The 18,251-nt window shown below is 32.5% G+C and overlaps 1 protein-coding gene and 1 long non-coding RNA gene across 2 annotated transcripts; one reads left to right on the top strand and one right to left on the bottom strand.

Moving 5' to 3' along the window:
- Window positions 1–738: 738 nt before the first annotated feature.
- On the bottom strand, window positions 739–2,505 carry LOC113699911 (B3 domain-containing transcription factor VRN1-like). Its single transcript, XM_027220256.2, has 6 exons — window positions 2,392–2,505; window positions 1,755–2,280; window positions 1,484–1,656; window positions 1,206–1,376; window positions 874–924; window positions 739–753 (listed from the first exon to the last, which is right to left on the bottom strand). Exons 1-6 carry the CDS (start codon window positions 2,503–2,505, stop codon window positions 739–741), a joined length of 1,050 nt encoding a protein of 349 aa, XP_027076057.2.
- A 10,005-nt stretch (window positions 2,506–12,510) lies between these two features.
- LOC140010260 (uncharacterized) lies at window positions 12,511–13,609 on the top strand. Its single transcript, XR_011817561.1, has 2 exons — window positions 12,511–12,711; window positions 13,202–13,609. It is a non-coding gene; the product is annotated as an uncharacterized lncRNA (long non-coding RNA).
- Window positions 13,610–18,251: the final 4,642 nt, after the last annotated feature.

Here is an 18,251-nt window from a genome sequence, read left to right as displayed (position 1 = left end):
ATTCTGTGACTTTGATAATTTAGTTCAAACTATGAGGAAGTTATGTATAACTTTTGAAACTATGAAGGGTTATATGAAAACTTAGTAAACCATTGGGAACAAAGTGTATTTTACCCAAAGATCAATTGACAGAGTAATAATGAGATTGTGTGGTTACAAACAATATAACGGGGTATCGTTAAGAAAAAAAAAAACAATATAAATGGGAAGAAGTTGCAGTCAAACAAATTTCCAAGTAGTGCAATGGTGGGTCCTTGCATTACTAAATCTGTAATTGATTAGTCAGTGGCGATTAATTGTACATTTTTTTTTATGCATCAGTAGCATTTTTCTGTCAATCATCAGTTGAAGTCCCTTGCACAAGATAAATGGAGGACAAAGTGGTTGAAGCAACAACTGAAGAACCGTCCACAAGGAATTAGCTGCAGAATTGAACTGTAAGGGCTTAAGACTGCGAAACAAAGTGAAATTCACTCTGGAAATCTGTGAAGGTTTTTTTTTTTTTTTTTTTTGGAGAAATGAACCTGAAATATTATGTTTTAATCATTCAAGATGGATTACCTAGTGGCTTAATTTTATCCCTTATTAACTGTGAAAACTTTGCATAACCAACACATTGACACCAAAGAAACACAATTTAACTATGTTCTAGCAGGCAATTTCATTGATCAGTCCATGAAGGGAACCTTGAATGTGTTATGCTCTTGCAGTAAAGCAAGTGGTGCTAAAAGGATTGTCCTAAGTTCTTCCACTCTGCAATAAGGAATGGAGATAATGATGATGCTTGAAGTTTTTCCTTCCATGGGACACTAAAGGTACACTACAACATTGTTCTCTGTATATATGTTTGACATCTTTGATTTCCATTCTTACTGAAACATTACACCATAAAAGCCAAATTACTTGTTCGCAAGCACAAAACCACTGCAAAACAATGTAACCAATTCAAAAACTTAAGCAATACAATACGAGCACAGTATTTAATGTCACTAGTAGTAGTACCAATGCTGTCATTCTAAGATGATCCCTGCTGATAGTTCCTCCTAAAAAAACTAGAGGTTACTTAAAACTAATCCAGCTACAGAACGGTGTCAATTACCTTGGTGGAACCAGATTAGGATTCATGTTCTTCAATTTCTTCGGTATATAGTGACGTTGAACATTCGATTGTCCTTCATCAATTCAAATACACAAACATCACCTACCATTAGGTTGTTATCCAGCACAAACTCCTCCCAACCTCGCTTAATTTTCGCTTTTGTTGTATAAATATAACATGTGACAGGCCATATTTTGGTCCCCTCTGAGACACGAAGCTCCATATCCCAATGCTTGCATTCCTTGAGATATTTCTTGGCAAAGACCGGTGAAAAGAACTACGAAACAGAGAACGATCTATAAGTAACAGCATTAACTAAATAAGGCAGCCATTCATTAGAAAAATCATTAGAGGTGTTAATGCACGAAAGTTAGCTAAAATCACCAGCTTGCATGAATAAGTGACATAAGATGGTTGCATGAAACTTATGAAGAAGGGATTCTCAGACGTGAAAGTTTTTGCTCTTTGGTAAGATATAAACTTCTCCTTATCAATCACTGTTTCACTTTTGGCAATTGCAGATTGACGAGTACTGGGCACTCCTTCAGAACTTTCTTCTGCAGACAAATCAAGCAAGTTAACCTCAAGATTAACATCAATCAAAAGTACATGGTAACGCAAAGAAGAATGAAAACTGTTGATTAGAGAAAATTACTTTTGATCATCTTCTGAGGTGGATTGACATCTACTTCCAACTTTTCAACATTCTCATTTTTTCTGCTTTCAGAATCTTGTTCCTCATGAATCTGAGCTGATTTTCGCCTCTGTTTGGTATGGCATGATGCAGCAGCTGAAACTTCCCCCAGTATTTCAAAGGAATCATCATCAGATTCAACTTCATCAGATTTCTGAAACATGGTCCTCCTCCTCCTCATTGGCGGCTGGTTCTTATGATCATGCATACCATGGTCCTCAGGGGCTTCGAGACGATATTCGATTTCTGAAGCAGATGGATCGAATATGATAACTTGGAACTGGGAATCCCCACAGTATTCAAACACCAAGAAATGGCATTCTCTAATGGAATAATACTCTGCAAAATCCTTCCACCCTTTGTCCAACCAAGTGCCAAATTCAGTCTGGAGCAATTCTATTGGCCACGAAGCTCCAGTTGGAACCTTCAAAACCACAACCTGCTCCAAACTCTCTCCATAATCTCTCATAAATGCGGTTGGGATTTTCTGAATTTCGAATCATTAGCAAGAGAAATGGTTATCATCCACAAGTTCACATCAGTGAAACAATATCAAGTGCTAATATATAGTACCGTTACGCTAGTAATAGCTACTTACTATGCCTCGGTCCATAGGAGAAAGCACAACTTTGAAGAAATGTGGAGGCTTCTTGGCCTGATGATTGAGGGCCTGGTCGAGAGATCTGTTGTTTCCTCTTTGGTTAGTAGCCATGTATGGGTAGATGCTTCGGATTCCTCAGTATTTTTCTTCTGAGAAGAACAACGGGCGACTGGAACTGGGACGACAAATTGTAGAGTAGGTGACGAAGTTAATATCAAAAGCGAGACTTGTTAATAGTCTCACTAGAGTCAGGAGGGGTTCGAGGTTAGTGAGACCACAAGTATTAGTGGTAGAAAGGGGCAGCCTAACAGCCCATTTGCAATTAAGACAAGGCAGCAAATGGAACTGCAGCCTGCCATTTCCTAAGTAATATTTATTACATTTGAATTTTGAGTTTAGGAGTAATTAAGTTCGTTGAATTTAACCACTTAGGATCGGCAAGTGGTCATGGAAGGACTCTTAAGGTTTTCTTCACGGTCAGGTCCAGGATTCAAATCCTCTAACAATTGGAGGTGGGGTGGAAAAGGTGTAGAGGGTACAAAAAAAAAAAAGAAGTTCGTTGAATTTAACCACTATGGCTGGTCCAATGGACAGTGGAGAATTTTTAGAGTTTTCTTCACTCTTATTTTAAGAATTCAAATCCTATACCTGACAATCGGAGGTGGGAGCATATTTTTAAAAAAATATATAGTTTGTTGAATTTTGGTCTTTGCTAGTGTTTCGTTCAGGATTTGAATCATGTATCTGGTAAATCGAGGTAGAAAGGATGTGGAAAGAGATAAAAGTGTTGAAAAAAAAAATCGTTGATTTTCAATTTTAACTTACTACATTTACCAAATCAGAATTCAATTGTAATAATGTTCAGGATTTGTATTATTATACACTGTAACTTTGTACAAGATTTGGTAATGGCAGTCGTGCATGTCAAAAATGGAATTGACGTAAAATACTATTATAAAAGTGCGCGGGTGATCTAAAAATGAAACTAGTTTAGTGACAAAAAAAATGGTATAAATAATTTAGTGCCCATCAAGATACTTGCCCCTTTTAAATTTTTAGTTATATAATACTTGTTTGTTTCTTTATTTGTTTTCCAGAAACTGGGCCTATAAACATTAAATGATAATAGGATGAATCATGATAGTGAGAATTGCTGAATTGCTGTTCCAGCTGGTAATTCGGTGTGGAAAGGGGTGCAAAACGCAAAACAAACAGCTCAGGCTTCCATTCCTATAAAGCTTTTAAATTTCACCAACGCCACAACACTTTCAAGGATCTTAATTTTCTCCCCAGTAGAGTCCAAGTTGATGGTTGGGGCTAGGGATGGCAATGGGGCGGCACCCGCCCCGCAGGGGGCTAATGGGGAGGGGGTTGGGGGAATTTTTTCCCCCCAGCTTAGAAACGGGGCAAGGGGCGGGAGAGTGTACCCCCACCCCATCCCCCACCCCGCCACCCGCTTTAAAAAAATAAATATATAAAATATATAGGTATATAATTATATATATAATATATAAATTAATTAGTTACAAACTTATGATAATGATATTATTAGTTATATTTATTATAGGGAAAAGAGTCCCAATAGCCCTCCAACTCTTACCCAAGTAAAGTTTTGGCCCTCTAACAATTAAAGATAAGTTTTTGGCCCTCGATCTAACAAAATAGCATATTAGTGGCCCTTCTGTCAAATCCAGCAGTTAACTATGACGGGAAGGTTCATCTCGTGAGACGCGCCACCAAATATGAAGGGCATTATAGTCTCTACATGATGGTTGACCAAGCAAAGAGAGAGTAAAAAGGTTGCTTCTTCTCTTACCTCAAGTTACAGCAACAAAAATCTCCATCCAGTCAAAGTTGGAGCTGAAAATGCGAAGAATGAACAGTTGCCCTCTACCGATGTGCAGATGTGAGAAAGAGACTAGGGTGATTACTTCGTGGACTTCAAAAAATCCTGGGCGAAGGTTTGCTGTGTGCGCAGAAGGTTGCTGTGGATATTGGGCATGGATCAATGATTCCTGCCCAATATCCAACTCACCTTTCCATCCGTTTTTCTTCAAGGCCTCATAGTAAAGCTGACCACTCTCTCTGATGATATCTTTCTCAGATATGCAAATCAGAATCTTGCTACAAACAAGGCTCGACAACGAACCCGGATGAGCCATCGGATTCAGCCTTGGATCATCCCATCTAGGGGTGAGCAAATTCGGTTCTTACCGAATTCATAACCGATTTCAAATTCAATTCGGTAATTTGAAATCGGGTATTTGGTAATTTGGTACAAATTCGGTACGTACCAAATTCACCGAATTCTAATATGGTATGAAATAGGTAATGAGATTATGAATTAGGTAATAACCGATTTCGCATTCAAATTCGGTAATTGAAATCGGGTACCGCATTACCGCATTCGAATTACCAAATTGGTATATAAAATTATATAATATATAGATAAATGCTATTTAGTATTAGTATATACTACTAATACTTTATTATATTATATAGGTAAATGCTATTAATAGTAATTAGTATATGGTATTATCAATTTATCATCATATCATGTACTTATAATAATAATAATATATAATAATGTACAATATATTATTTTAGTATTTGTTAATTGTTATATGACTATAATAATACAAATATATAGTAATACATAACAATATAAGATAACTATAATACTTATTATTTTATACATGAGTAACATGACTAGAATTAGATAATAATTAACACATATATGTATAATACTAAATATTAAACAATAAACATAATTAGTAATTAAATTTAGATATTGGTAATTTGATACATCATTCATGTTTGAATTATTGAATATTTGAATGCGTAATCTCTAACTTGCAAGTATTAGTGCACTCTACATAGTTAACATAAAAATTCATATTATCTATTCACTAATCTTAATTCTTAAGACTTTAAGTATAGATAAGACAACTAAGTAGTTAGCAGTGTAAGTGAATGCATATGAATTGCAAATCAATGTGCTAGTGTATTGACTTTCACAATAATATATGTAAGTAAATAAGTTTTATTTTGATTTGAAATAAATTATAAGTTTGTAAGTAATATAACTTATCACTACTCATTGTAATTTGTAAGTTTGTAACTAATATTACTTATTATTAATCATTGTAAATTATAAATTCATAAATTATCACTAATCATTGTACAGTCTAAGGTTTATTCTACTTTAAATTAATTACTTTTTATGTGTTCCTTAAACCATAGACTAATGATTTTAGGCATAAGTTATCAAATAAGTTAAAATTCATATTATCTATTTACTAATCTTAAGGCTTTAAGTATAGACAAGACAACTAAGTAGTGTAAGACTGTAAGTGAATATATGTGAATTGCAAATCAATGTATTAGTGTATTGACTTTCACAATAACATGTGTAAGTAAATAAGTTTTTATTTTGATTTGAAATAAATTATAAGTTTGTAACTAATATAACTTATCACTAATCATTGTAATTTGTAAGTTTGTAACTAATATTACTTATTATTAATCAGTGTAAATTATAAATTCATTGTAACTACTAACTAATATTGCTTATTATTAATCATTGTAAATTATAAATTCATAAATTATCACTAATCATTGTATAGTCTAAGGTTTATTCTAGTTTAAATTAATCACTTTTTATGTGTTTCTTAAATCATAGACTAAGGATTCTAGGTATAAGTGATCAAATAAATGCCAATTAAACCACAAAATGATTAGAACATAAGTAATGTGTTCAATTATGAATAAATTTGGGGATCAAATCAGTAATAATTTATAAATCATAGATGAATTCGGTTTAACCGAATTCATTACCGTTTTCGAATTTGAAATCGGTTACGAAATGAATTCGGTTATGCCCAATTCGGAATTGAAAACGGTTTAAATTTTTACAGGTAGAATAACCGAATTCAGTGCACCGAATTACCGAATTTGCACCGAATGCACACCCCTAATCCCATCCCTTAAAGTCTGAACAGATAAGCTCCCAAAGTTTATTAGGCTTCCCATCACCGAAAAAGGGATGCATCAAAATCACTCCCTCGAGCTTTACGCCGTCGCCCAGCCCCTCTTGACCTGCTCTCACTGCCATGTTATGGGCAATGTTACCTCCAACGCTGTCGCCGGAGAAGATGACCTTGGTGAAGTCGGCGTGATTATTAATCCATGAATCGGGAACTTGTCTATCTTTGGCATGAGCTATGACCCAATTAATCACTGCCCAGGAATCGTCGTAGCACCTGGGCACGGGGTGCTCCGGAGGAAAAATTGTTGGTGAAACTGTTTTTATTCTGTCTTGATTTAGAGACTATAATGCCCTTCAAATTTGGTGACGCGTCTCACGAGATGAAGCTTCCTGTCATAGTTAACTGCTGGATTTGACAGAAGGGCCACTAATATGCTATTTTGTTAGATCGAGGGCCAAAAACTTATCTTTAATTGTTAGAGGGCCAAAACTTTACTTGGGTAAGAGTTGGAGGGCCATTGGGACTCTTTTCCCTTTATTATATGATGTCTATTAGTATATATAATATAATTGATATTATTAATTATACTAATAATTATATATGTGTGCTAATACAAATTATTAATTGGTTATACTAAATTTACTAATACATTTATACTAAATCCCTAATTACACTTAATACAATAACATTTTTTTCTTAAAAAAAGCACAAGCACAGTAATGAATTAGTGATTGTATTTGTATCAAAAGTGAAAACTTGCCTACTTTAGTTATATTTATTTCATCATGTTGGATTGCATTCAAATAATTTTTGTCTGATTGTTTTTATAGGTTTCAATTGTAAAATTACAATGAATAATAATTTGATGATGTGTTGATATTTTAGTACTTGATTATTTGCTAAAATTTAACCATAATAAAATTATATAATAAATTTTTATTAGCCCCGCGAGTGGAAGCGGGGCTGGGCGGGGGGAGCGGGGGACGGGAGATGGGGGAGGGGTCCCCGGCCCCAACCCTGCCCCGTTGTCATCCCTAGTTGGGGCCATAGACTTAACTGTAGTATATAATAATGGCTCCATTTGACAAATGAATTTTTTGGGTGCTTGTTTTCGTTTGAAATTTTATTGTAACTTACTGTAGAAGTTGTAAGAAAATTTTTTGAAGTGTGTAAATTTTTGGATATTTAGAAGTTTAAGTTTAAAAACTTTGAGAAGTTTTTTGAAATTACTGCAGTTAAAGTTGTTAAAAAACTTGTAGCAGATAAACTTGGCCAAAAACTTACTTATCAAATAGGCCCAATGTTTTAAATAAAATTTAAACATCTTAACCAAATTCTCAAAAGTTAATTTATTCTTCTAATGAGAGAAAATTATGAATTTTAGAGGGTTAAAAATTGGGGTCATTGTACTTGTCACAATAACTTAACCTCTCTTTTGTTTCCTTTTCTCTTTCATTCCATTAAATGTAGTAATACTTTTCGTTGTGTTTTTCTCCTTTCACATTTTCAAAATGATTTAAATCTTTTTGCCTATCCTTTTACCCTTTTGCTTTTATTCCTTTGCCTTTTCTTTGACCTTATGCTGAATGTAAGTTATTTCATTAATTGATCTAACTACTTTTATATATTAGTTTTTATGTTTTCTGGACTATTGCATGTTTAAGTAGGGATTGGAGCAAGCACAGTTAGAGTAGCTATAGTTGGGTACTCTTATTGCACTTCATCTATAATTTGGTGTATGCTTGTAAATGTGATTGTATTTATGCATTGAAGTGGTATGCACAAAAATAATTTATAAAAACATATATCATGTTATGTAAAAAGTACAATAACTGGAGAACTGATCTATGAAAATCTTAACCGTACTTACCTATAATTTGGTGTATGCTTATAAATGTGATTGCATTTATGCATTGAAGTGGTGTGACAAATATAATTTATAAAAACATATATCATGTTATGTAAAAAGTACAACAACTAGACAACTATATGAAAATCTTAACCGTACTTGCCTTTGATTCATTATAAGTCTATTTATTTTAGCAATATTTTTGTAAATTTGCATTTTGTTTCTCAAATAAAAATAATTTATGAAATTACACTCATTGAAATTGTATGGCTCAATGTGATATAATTTAGGATTCCAATAGCACCGTTCTTAGTTATTTCCACCTCAACGTGTATAACTATGTGCTTATTTGCAACTTATGCAACTTCTCAACTTGATTTTTTGCCTAGGCATGTTGTTTTGTTTCATTTTTATTGACAAATGATATTTATAATTTAAAATAATCTTTTGGTACTTTATCTTCTTTCATTAATTAATATGTTAGAGTAGAGTATCAAGAACTATTTTGGAGTGCAAATTATCATTTGCCTTTATCACTATAATATTTTGTAAGTGAGCATGAATGCCTGATGAACAAGCGAATTCATGGATTTGACATTTCATAACTAAATTGACCTTAAGCATCAAACAATGAAGTGAGGAATACGGATGCGATAGGCAAGCAATTTACAGTGGTCTATTTTAAAAAAAAAAATTGTGAATATCTACCTTAAGCATCAACCAATTGGTGCTATATCTAAAGGTTGATGCGATGTCTAAAGGTTGATGCGATGCACTTTTTTTCCTGAAAATTTTCACATCCTTGATAATTTAATGTATTAAGCTATTTAGGAGCAAGAAAGGGTTTCTTGTGGCACCAAAGTCATTTGACCTTTTTTTCTTTTTTCTTTTTTCTTTTTTTTGGTTTAATCATAGCAAGGGTAATTTTTTTTCTCTAGTTTTGCACTTTTGCTCTCACACCCTCTCCATTCCTTTTTCATCCTCAACTGTGAGATACAGGATTCGAATCTTGAATCTAACAATGAAAATTACCCTAAAAGGTTATTATCAAATGTGCCTACAAATTTTTTTTAGTTGAACTTAACAAGTGAACCGATGAAATCATTAATTACAAATTCTATACTCAAATTCTAATTTCTCAAAATCCCTCATCTCATCTTATTCATACCTCCCAAAATTCCACCACCTCTGCCACTACCATATTCAACTAAGAGCTTGCTACTACTAATATTATTAAAAAAGGAAACTGCTACTATTGATAGTACTAAAGAAAAAACTAAGAAATCAAGAATTCCTCCATCTCATCTTCATTACGATCATGACTCAGGAGAACTTGATGTTTCTTTGTTAATATCCTAAGTTTTGGAGATGTTGAAAAACATCTTCTGCAAAGTATTGCAAGTTTGCTTTCTTGTGACGACTAAAGAATTGATCCTCTAGCAGCTTAGCAGCCATGGGCCTCATCTTTGGATTAACACTATGCACCTTTTCACCATCCTCACAACGAACTGGAAAGATCAAACATTGATTGCACTGGATCTACCCAATCTTCCATGATAAAGAGTTCTTTTAATGACTTTTGGGGCCATATTTCAACTTCTGGTTGTGGTTATGGTCTTGTTGCCGCAACTGTTGAGGGACCAGCTAATGCTTGACTTTTTGTTGCTGGATCATTCATCGTAAAGATCTGGTGCAATGATATTAGAAGTCCTCTTTCATTCTTGCTTAATTTTTCCAAGATATCATGGAAATCCAATAGCAGACGATTACAATGTTCTCGATAACTACGAAATGGCCCAAGAGCCAACTCTGGAGGTATGACACCAACACTGAAGATATCAAATACAGGTTTGATGCTTGGTTCATAGTAATCAATTCCACGAATATTATAATTGATGAGTGCTTTTTTTGCATGTTTGTCTGTGGTTTGTTATGAGCACTTTAGTGTGTTTTTTATTTAATTCAAGTCAATATCGAGCTCGAGTCGACCTCGAACTGGCCCGAGTCAAAATCAAGCTCGAAATCGAGCTCAAAATATTATGCTCGTCGCGAGCTCGAGTATATATATATAATATTTTTTATTTTTTATTTTAAGTATATATATATTTTTTTATTTTCTTATTTTAATAGTAAAATTACATATATATCCTTAATATACTTAAAATATATACTTAATATATCCTTAATATATCCTTTGAATTGTTCGATTCGACTAGTATACAGCCCTACTCAATATATCCAAAATTGGCAAATACGCTCCACGAAGGCAGTCGAAACCCAACTGCAAAACCCGCACATCAACTACAAAACCCAACTTCTTTTTATATATGTATAAAATAAGATTTAAGAGCTAAAAGTATTAAATTCTTTTGAATTTAGCCTCGAGTTGCACTTTATTGCTGAACTCAATAAAGCAAACCTTAATGCACCATTGACAAAGTAGCATCGAATTAAAAAGCATTGGATCTTTTAATAGCTTAATACCAATCGAAGGGGGAAAACATATATTGTACCTTTGAATTGTTCAACGTAGCAGTATAAGCGAGCAGTATATATATGTTAATCCGTCTTTGAATTTTATACATCTCTAATACCAGTTACAGAAACACAAATTCGTTCTAGGTTTATCGTATAGATAGTAGTAATCCGTATATGGAAGCTCAAAAATCAATTTTTCCAGACTCCAAATCAAGTGATGATTCTCATGCCGAACCTTTTCTCTTGATTTTCGAACACTTGGAGTCGTTTAAAAAAAGTTTTTTCAACTTTTTATTTAAAATTCATTTTAGGTGACTTGGTACATCTTAATTCTATACCAAGTGGTGACTCCTATTTTTTCTTAAAAACCCTTTTTAAACTATTATTTTTGGGTCAAAATCGTCGTACTTTTTAAGTCCTATTTAAGCCCATTTCTCTTTATTTATTTCTAAAAATCAAAAACTCATTTTTAATCAAAATAAATCAAAATTTATTTTTATAAACTCGTAATTTTATTTATTTCAAAAAAGGGGCGCGACAATAACCCTCGTAGCATGATCTTTGGTTAGAACAAGGCTTATTTATTTCCAGGCTCCAAATCAAGTGATGATTCTTATGCCGACCATGACATGAGAAGTACGTAATTTACTTTTCCTCGTACTCCTCTTGATCATGTAGCTAGATAGGTATCCCCTGTCTGCTCCGGCCATTTTTTCACATTGACTGTTGACTAAAATCGAATGTTTTTTTCTGTGGTAATTGAAATTTACGCACGTTTTTCTTGATACACGTTGAATTTGAATGGGCACGAGCATGATATTTTGACCACAACAACATCGTTATTTCAGTTGATTGATACCCCCACTACCTTAGATGCATATCAATTCAAAGTACAAAAGAAATTCAACCTCTTGATTTTCAATAGATGCTTGTCTCATTTTGTGGATCATGGTGCATGTCAATTCTAGAGAGCTAATACTATTAGATGAAATATTGTTCACATCAATTAATGCTTTTTCTTCTAATATTGCTTAATCATTCGGCTACCATATCTCACCTTTTTTGCATCACCTATTGCTCACTCGTCATGTTAATGTGATTTTCATTTCAAGAAAACTAGGCAAGTCTAGTTAGGAATAATGTTTAATAATGTCTGAAATAATTAGTTAGGTACTATACCAAATATTGAACAATTAACATGTTACTAAATGCTTAATTGAAGCTGCCACATGCAAAGGAAATAGAACCCCAAAGAAAAAGTCATGAAATACACGATTTTCTATTCAACAAAACAGAACCTACTCCTCACTCATCATGTGTATATGATGTTCTTTTTCAAGAAATAGACAAGTAAAATCAACAATAATGTTTAAAATAATTATCAACAATTGATTGTGTGACAGTGAGAGATAAAATCTCTTAATTAATTTAAGCACACAAATAACAACGAAAGAAACAACAAAATCATCCACCAAGTAGTCAAGTACCATTCCCTATTCTCCACCATTTGCTTTCGAAACTCTAGGTGGATGCTTTTTAAGTGGATAGCGCCAACCGTTGACTGCTTCACAAATAAACTTTGGGGGAATACTCGTTTTTGTCCACTGAGAAGTTGTCCATTTATTTTACTCCAAAAACAAAAATAACCAAAACAAAAGCAAAAGCAAAAACAAAGTGGTCTGCCCATGATGCTTCCTCTCATACGTACTTGTCAAAAGGAGAACACTAGGACTGTCTATAAATAGTCATACCGATTGCATTCATTTCCCTCAGAACATAATTGGAAGATATTTATAGACTTATAGCAATTACTTTTGTCAAAGACAAAAAATCTTGCTCTTTGTTACAACAGAAGAGCTTCTTTTAGCTTTTTGGAAGAAGAATTTTATAGGAAAACTTTTGTATCTGACAATTTCAAATGGCTTCTATAGTTACCTTCGTGCCAAAGAACTTGCTAAAAGTTCTCAGCTCCGATCCTCATCGGATTCCGAGTATTGTTATGTAAGTTTGATCTTATCTAGTTTTACTTGTTGTCTGGAACATTATGATTTATGGTATTTTTCTCCATGCTAGATAAAGTTGCAATCGTGCATTATATTGTTTTTGTCCAACAGCTAAAATTTGTCTCGCACGCAGAAGTTTTGGCTGCATCAATAATATGCTGAATATGCTTGAAATGTGCCTAGATATATAGTTTTGTGACCTTGATCCGCCTTAACAAGGATGTTAAATTTTGTGGAAGCAATTACGAGAAGAATAAGTTTTGTATTCAAAGGCTCCAAAAAGCTTTTCTCCACAATGTATAACAAAAACCCTCTAGTTATTATTATTATTACTATTATTTTTAACCTTTCCACCCCTCTCCACAACCTTCTCACTTCTAACCGTTAGGTACAGAATCAAAATCCTGAATTTAACAGTAGTAAAAACTCTAAGAGCTCTCCCCTTGTACTTATTTGCTCTGTGGTCTTACATTTTTTTTTTTTTTCAGAAGATGCGCTTCTACATCACTTGCGCCAACCAAGCCACCGGTTAAAACCAACACTCCACAAACTAACGCGGCAACGGATTCAACCGATGAGAAAATGGATACCAATTATATTGGAGGGTCATTATTCACCAATTATATATGAAGGCCATTGAAGGCAGCAGAGTTGATCAAGACCATTTTTATATATTAGTCACCCATGATATCTAAAGTTGAAATAGCACTAGAAGAGATTAAAGATGATCCGTTCAGTGACTCTAAATAGGATTCTTTGTGGATTTTGTTAGTTTCAGAAATATCTTTAGTTAAAAGTGTTAAACAGCTCTTTCTTTCCCCCACCCAAAAAAAATATCTCCTGTAATATTGTCCAAGATTCTAAAAATACAATATATTTGATCTTATTAATTACTATATCACTAGGTCTTTCTCTTTTTTTCTTTTTATTCTGGGCTAGAATTATATCTCATTTTACTTCTCCTATTTAAGAATTTACTTGACAACATATCAATATGTGTGTGTGTGGTGTATGTGCGCGGGCGCACGTGTGTGTATTGTGTTCTTCTTTTGAAGAAGAACTTAATTTAATTGAAATCAAAGTGAGAAATCTACAAAATTAATTATGTATCCAAATGACTACCTTGCTAATTACCCGGAAGGACTGAGTAAGAAACGTGGATAACTGTGTTTAATTACTCGTCATGAGGGTTGATACAAGTTAATTAATTGAGTCAAAACTATGTGTCATTATTTCATCTTTACAATTTGAATTTTTGGTTTATTGGCAAAATCTGCCACAAACCTTTCAGAACGGATAGCCATGTCTGTGCCCTTTGTTCAGTGACAATAATCTGACAATAACAGGCCCTCACAATATCCTGAGGTACTTGGGCTAGACAATTCTTAGCATTAGCGATTTGCTGAGTCATTGTTGGTCAAATCTATTGGGCTTAGAGAAACAGTCTAACTCGCTAAGTATCTTAGATGGTTGGATAATTGTTGAAATCTATTCCTTGAAAGAAGCTTCTAACATAGCGACCTGGAGGGTTTAGGCTTGACATGGTGAATTAAGGAATCCTATAAACCACATGAACATTTCCTGTCAATAAGATGTGCTCATGTGGATTTCGGACACCACATGCTACCATCCCACTTTTAGTATTTTCCAACTTTTTATGATTGATGATTAGGGGCTTCTACAATAACAGTATGGATTGTAGGATGCAGTGAATGGTAGGAACAATTTGATGTGAAATTGAATGAATGCAATTGATTTTGCAGTACAGTGTTTAAAGAGTGCCAAATTTTGTTGTGTTAATATCTATATACGTGTTATGTTACTATCTGTATTATATCGTGCGATTGAAATTGGTGATTTCAAAAGCCCCTTATCCTCCACCTGTTAATTAGAGCTGTTAAACGAACCGAACTGTTCGGTAGTTCGATTCGTTTCGATATGTTCGTGTTCGTGAAAGACCCGTTCGAAATCTTAAACGAACCGAGTTTGAACGAATTTTTTTGTTCGATTAATAATCAAGCGAACATGAGCATGTTCGGGAGTTTTAACGAATGTTCGCGAATATGGACATAATTATCATTTGACAAATTTTAGGGTTAATTTTATGGCTAGACTTTTATATTTGGAGGGTTTTATTTGTTATTTTTATGTTAATGTTAGTTATATAGTTAATGAATAATAGAATTTAGTCACTTAGTACTTTAATTATTTTTTAGAATGATTAATGATTTGTATGGCATATTTAAGGCTTAAAATAATTTGGATTCGAGCATGTTCGCGAACTGCTTGTTTATGTTAAACGAGTCGAACACGAATTCAAATTTGAACATGAACTTTGCTTAACGAGCCGAATACGAACACAGATTTGGAATTCGAAAATTAACGAACGAACACGAACGTTATTCGAATCGCTTAATGAACAGAATTCAAACATGAGATACTCGATTCGATTCGACTCATTTACAGCTCTACTGTTAATGGAGCAGCTTCTTTCGGGGAACCTCCAAAATTTATCCACGTTTTCATGAGAACCTTAACAATTGCTCAACGAGCATGGTGGTCTTGACCATCTTTGCATGATCGCATCAACAATTCAGAGTTGATACCTCATAGTCTTGAGTGGAGGGTCAATATCAATATTGCCTTTTTTGGGCTGTAGGTAGTCACTGGTAATAAGCCCAGCCTTTTATGCTTACACCAGCCAAGAGCAACAAAAAAAGTAAGCTAAGCTTTTAATTAAATTGTCTGCCACATAGATATAATAGTAGTACTAAGTGCGTTGCTTATGTTCTACTAGTGAGACGGGCTAATATTTTCCCATATTAACTGTTTTTTATTGAGTGGATTTATTAGTATAGATCTATGTTATTATCTAATTCATGCAGATCATTAGAGAATTATCGTTTTTATTAAAGGTTGACAGTTATGAAATATATAGAATACATGATAACAATAATATATAGAATGCATGAGGGTGCTTATATAGAATGCATAAGCGTAAATTAGAAACTTATACAAGGTTATTTTGCATTTGAATTAGGATAATTAGAAAATTATAAAGTGAATCATTCCCAAAAAAGCATTAATCATTGTTGACACAAAAAAGAGGGGACCTGGCAAGTCAATTAAGCACTTAAACCATAGAACTTGGCATTGTTAAAATTAATCACCACATGTCATAGTAATAAAACCCATTTTTTAAAGTTACTAAAGCCAACAATGGTTTATTAATTGTTTCCTCAATAATTGTGCATTTACAGAACACTTAACAATTTTATTTGATGTCAAGCCAACAATAATTTATTAATTGTTTTCTCAATAATTGTGCATTTACAGAACATTTAACAATTTTATTTCATGTCACAGTAATAAGGCCATTTTTAAAGTCACTAAAGCTAACAATAATTTATCAATTCTTTCCTAGGTAATTTTGCATTTATAGGATACTTTAAAAGCAAATAATTAACCACAAAAATCAACTTTCAAAAGTTTCACTTTTTACACCACCAATTACCAATTCGATCAACATGTCCCGTAAATGCACCAAAACTATGCCTGCTTTAAACAAACAAAACAGGCAATTTGATGAAAATAGCCCCGACATCCAATAACAATTGCAGAATAACCACTTGACCAAAAAACACTGCTCACAGGGCAACTCTCCCTTTTATATTGTTAGATAATTGCAGGATAACCACTTGATCAAAAATGCCATTCATAGGGCAACTCTCCCTTTTGTATTATATATATAATTATATATATATATTTTTAAATTTAGATTACTTTAGTTTTTTAATGTAAGAGACAATCTAATTAATGTTACATGTTTGACTAAAAAAAAAATAGCACACCATATTGCTTTTCAATTTAGAGTCATTAAGAAAAATGAATGTGTTAAAAAAATTTATAGTAATTATATATATTAAATACGAATTTGTTAGTAAAATAACAAATTAATTCTTTTAAAAATGAAATAAGTTAACAATCTAGCTCACATACAAGACGGAAATAACTTTATGTCTATAGAATGGAAAAATAACAATAAAAATAAGGGCAACAAAAAATTTGTAATAATTATATGCATTTAATATGGATATATAGACTAATTTTTTTTTTATAATTGTACGTCTTAAATAGTAGAAGGATTATAAACCATTTTTAGTTCCAAATCTTGACACGTTAGCCAATTTTCGTCACCTGTGATGACAATGTTGGACTTCTATTTTTTATTCGGTTCAATTTTTGGGAATCATGCAATTAGAAGCTTCTTGTCAACAGGGTAGACAACCACTCCACCCAATGCAATGAGTAATAAATTGCACAGAAAGAGAGGCACACACAGAGCTTTTATTTACTGCCTCACATAGTAAACCACCAATTGGAAATAACCAAAACAGTCAATTGATGAAAATAGCCTCCACATCCAACAATAATTGTAGCATAACCACTTGACCAAAAAGTACTACTCATAACCCAACTCTCCCATTTTATATTGTTAGATATTATCTTTTATAAAAAGAAAATAAGCTCATAAATTAGCATACACATATAAATAGAATGAAAACTATAATAATAAAAATAAGGGTACTAAATTTTTTTTAATAATTATGCACACTAAATATAAATATATAGACTAATATATCTTTATAATTGTACATTTTAAAAAGCAGCAAAATTAGAAACTGTTTTTGGTTAAAACCTTTGACACTTTAAACTATTTCACTTACTTTTGATGAAAATGCCGGCCCTTTTTTTTTTTCCGTCCAACTCAATTTTTGGGAATTCCAGGGAAGACAGTCCGGAACATGGTTACATGCATAGTCACAGCTAGAGGTGTCAAAATGGGTGACTTGGGTGGGTTTGAGTTGGGTAAAATGGGTAATGGGTATAAGTAAATCAACTCATTTATACCAATTTAATTAGATGGGTATAAATGGGTAAGTCAAAAAATGAATTGGGTAACCCAATTACTCATTTATAACTCATTTATTTTAACTTTTTGTAAACTCATTTAAATTCATTTTTGCAAACTAAGTTATCAATTTATACCACTCTTTGTACCCATCATTAGTTTTAAATATTTATTTATAATGTTCAATAAACTTAATTACCAATTTTTTTTCATTTATACTCCATGTCACAAAATTACCTATTATTTAATAATTGAATAATAAGAATATAAAATTTTGAACTAAGTACTATAAAAATTAATATAAAAACTTAATCCAAAAATTTTGAACCCCTAACATTTTTTTCATATATAAATATAAAATTTCATTTTAGAAAGATAAGAAAATAGGCTAAAATTTATCATAAATTAGTAATGCTGAAAAATGAGCAAGTTAACAAATTAAGAGAAAATAAAATAATAAGATAAAACCAACAAATAATAATAATAATAATAATAATAATAATAATAATAATAATAATAATAATAATAATAATAATAATAATAATAATAATAATAATAATAATAATAATAATAATAATAATAATAATAATAATAATAATAATAATAATAATAATAATAATAATAAT

This window comes from Coffea arabica, chromosome 7c (genome assembly GCF_036785885.1).
Source record: "Coffea arabica cultivar ET-39 chromosome 7c, Coffea Arabica ET-39 HiFi, whole genome shotgun sequence".
Classification (NCBI taxonomy): Eukaryota; Viridiplantae; Streptophyta; class Magnoliopsida; order Gentianales; family Rubiaceae; genus Coffea; species Coffea arabica.
Note: the sequence above shows the minus strand (reverse complement) of the source record. Positions and strands in the feature narration are given on the sequence as shown.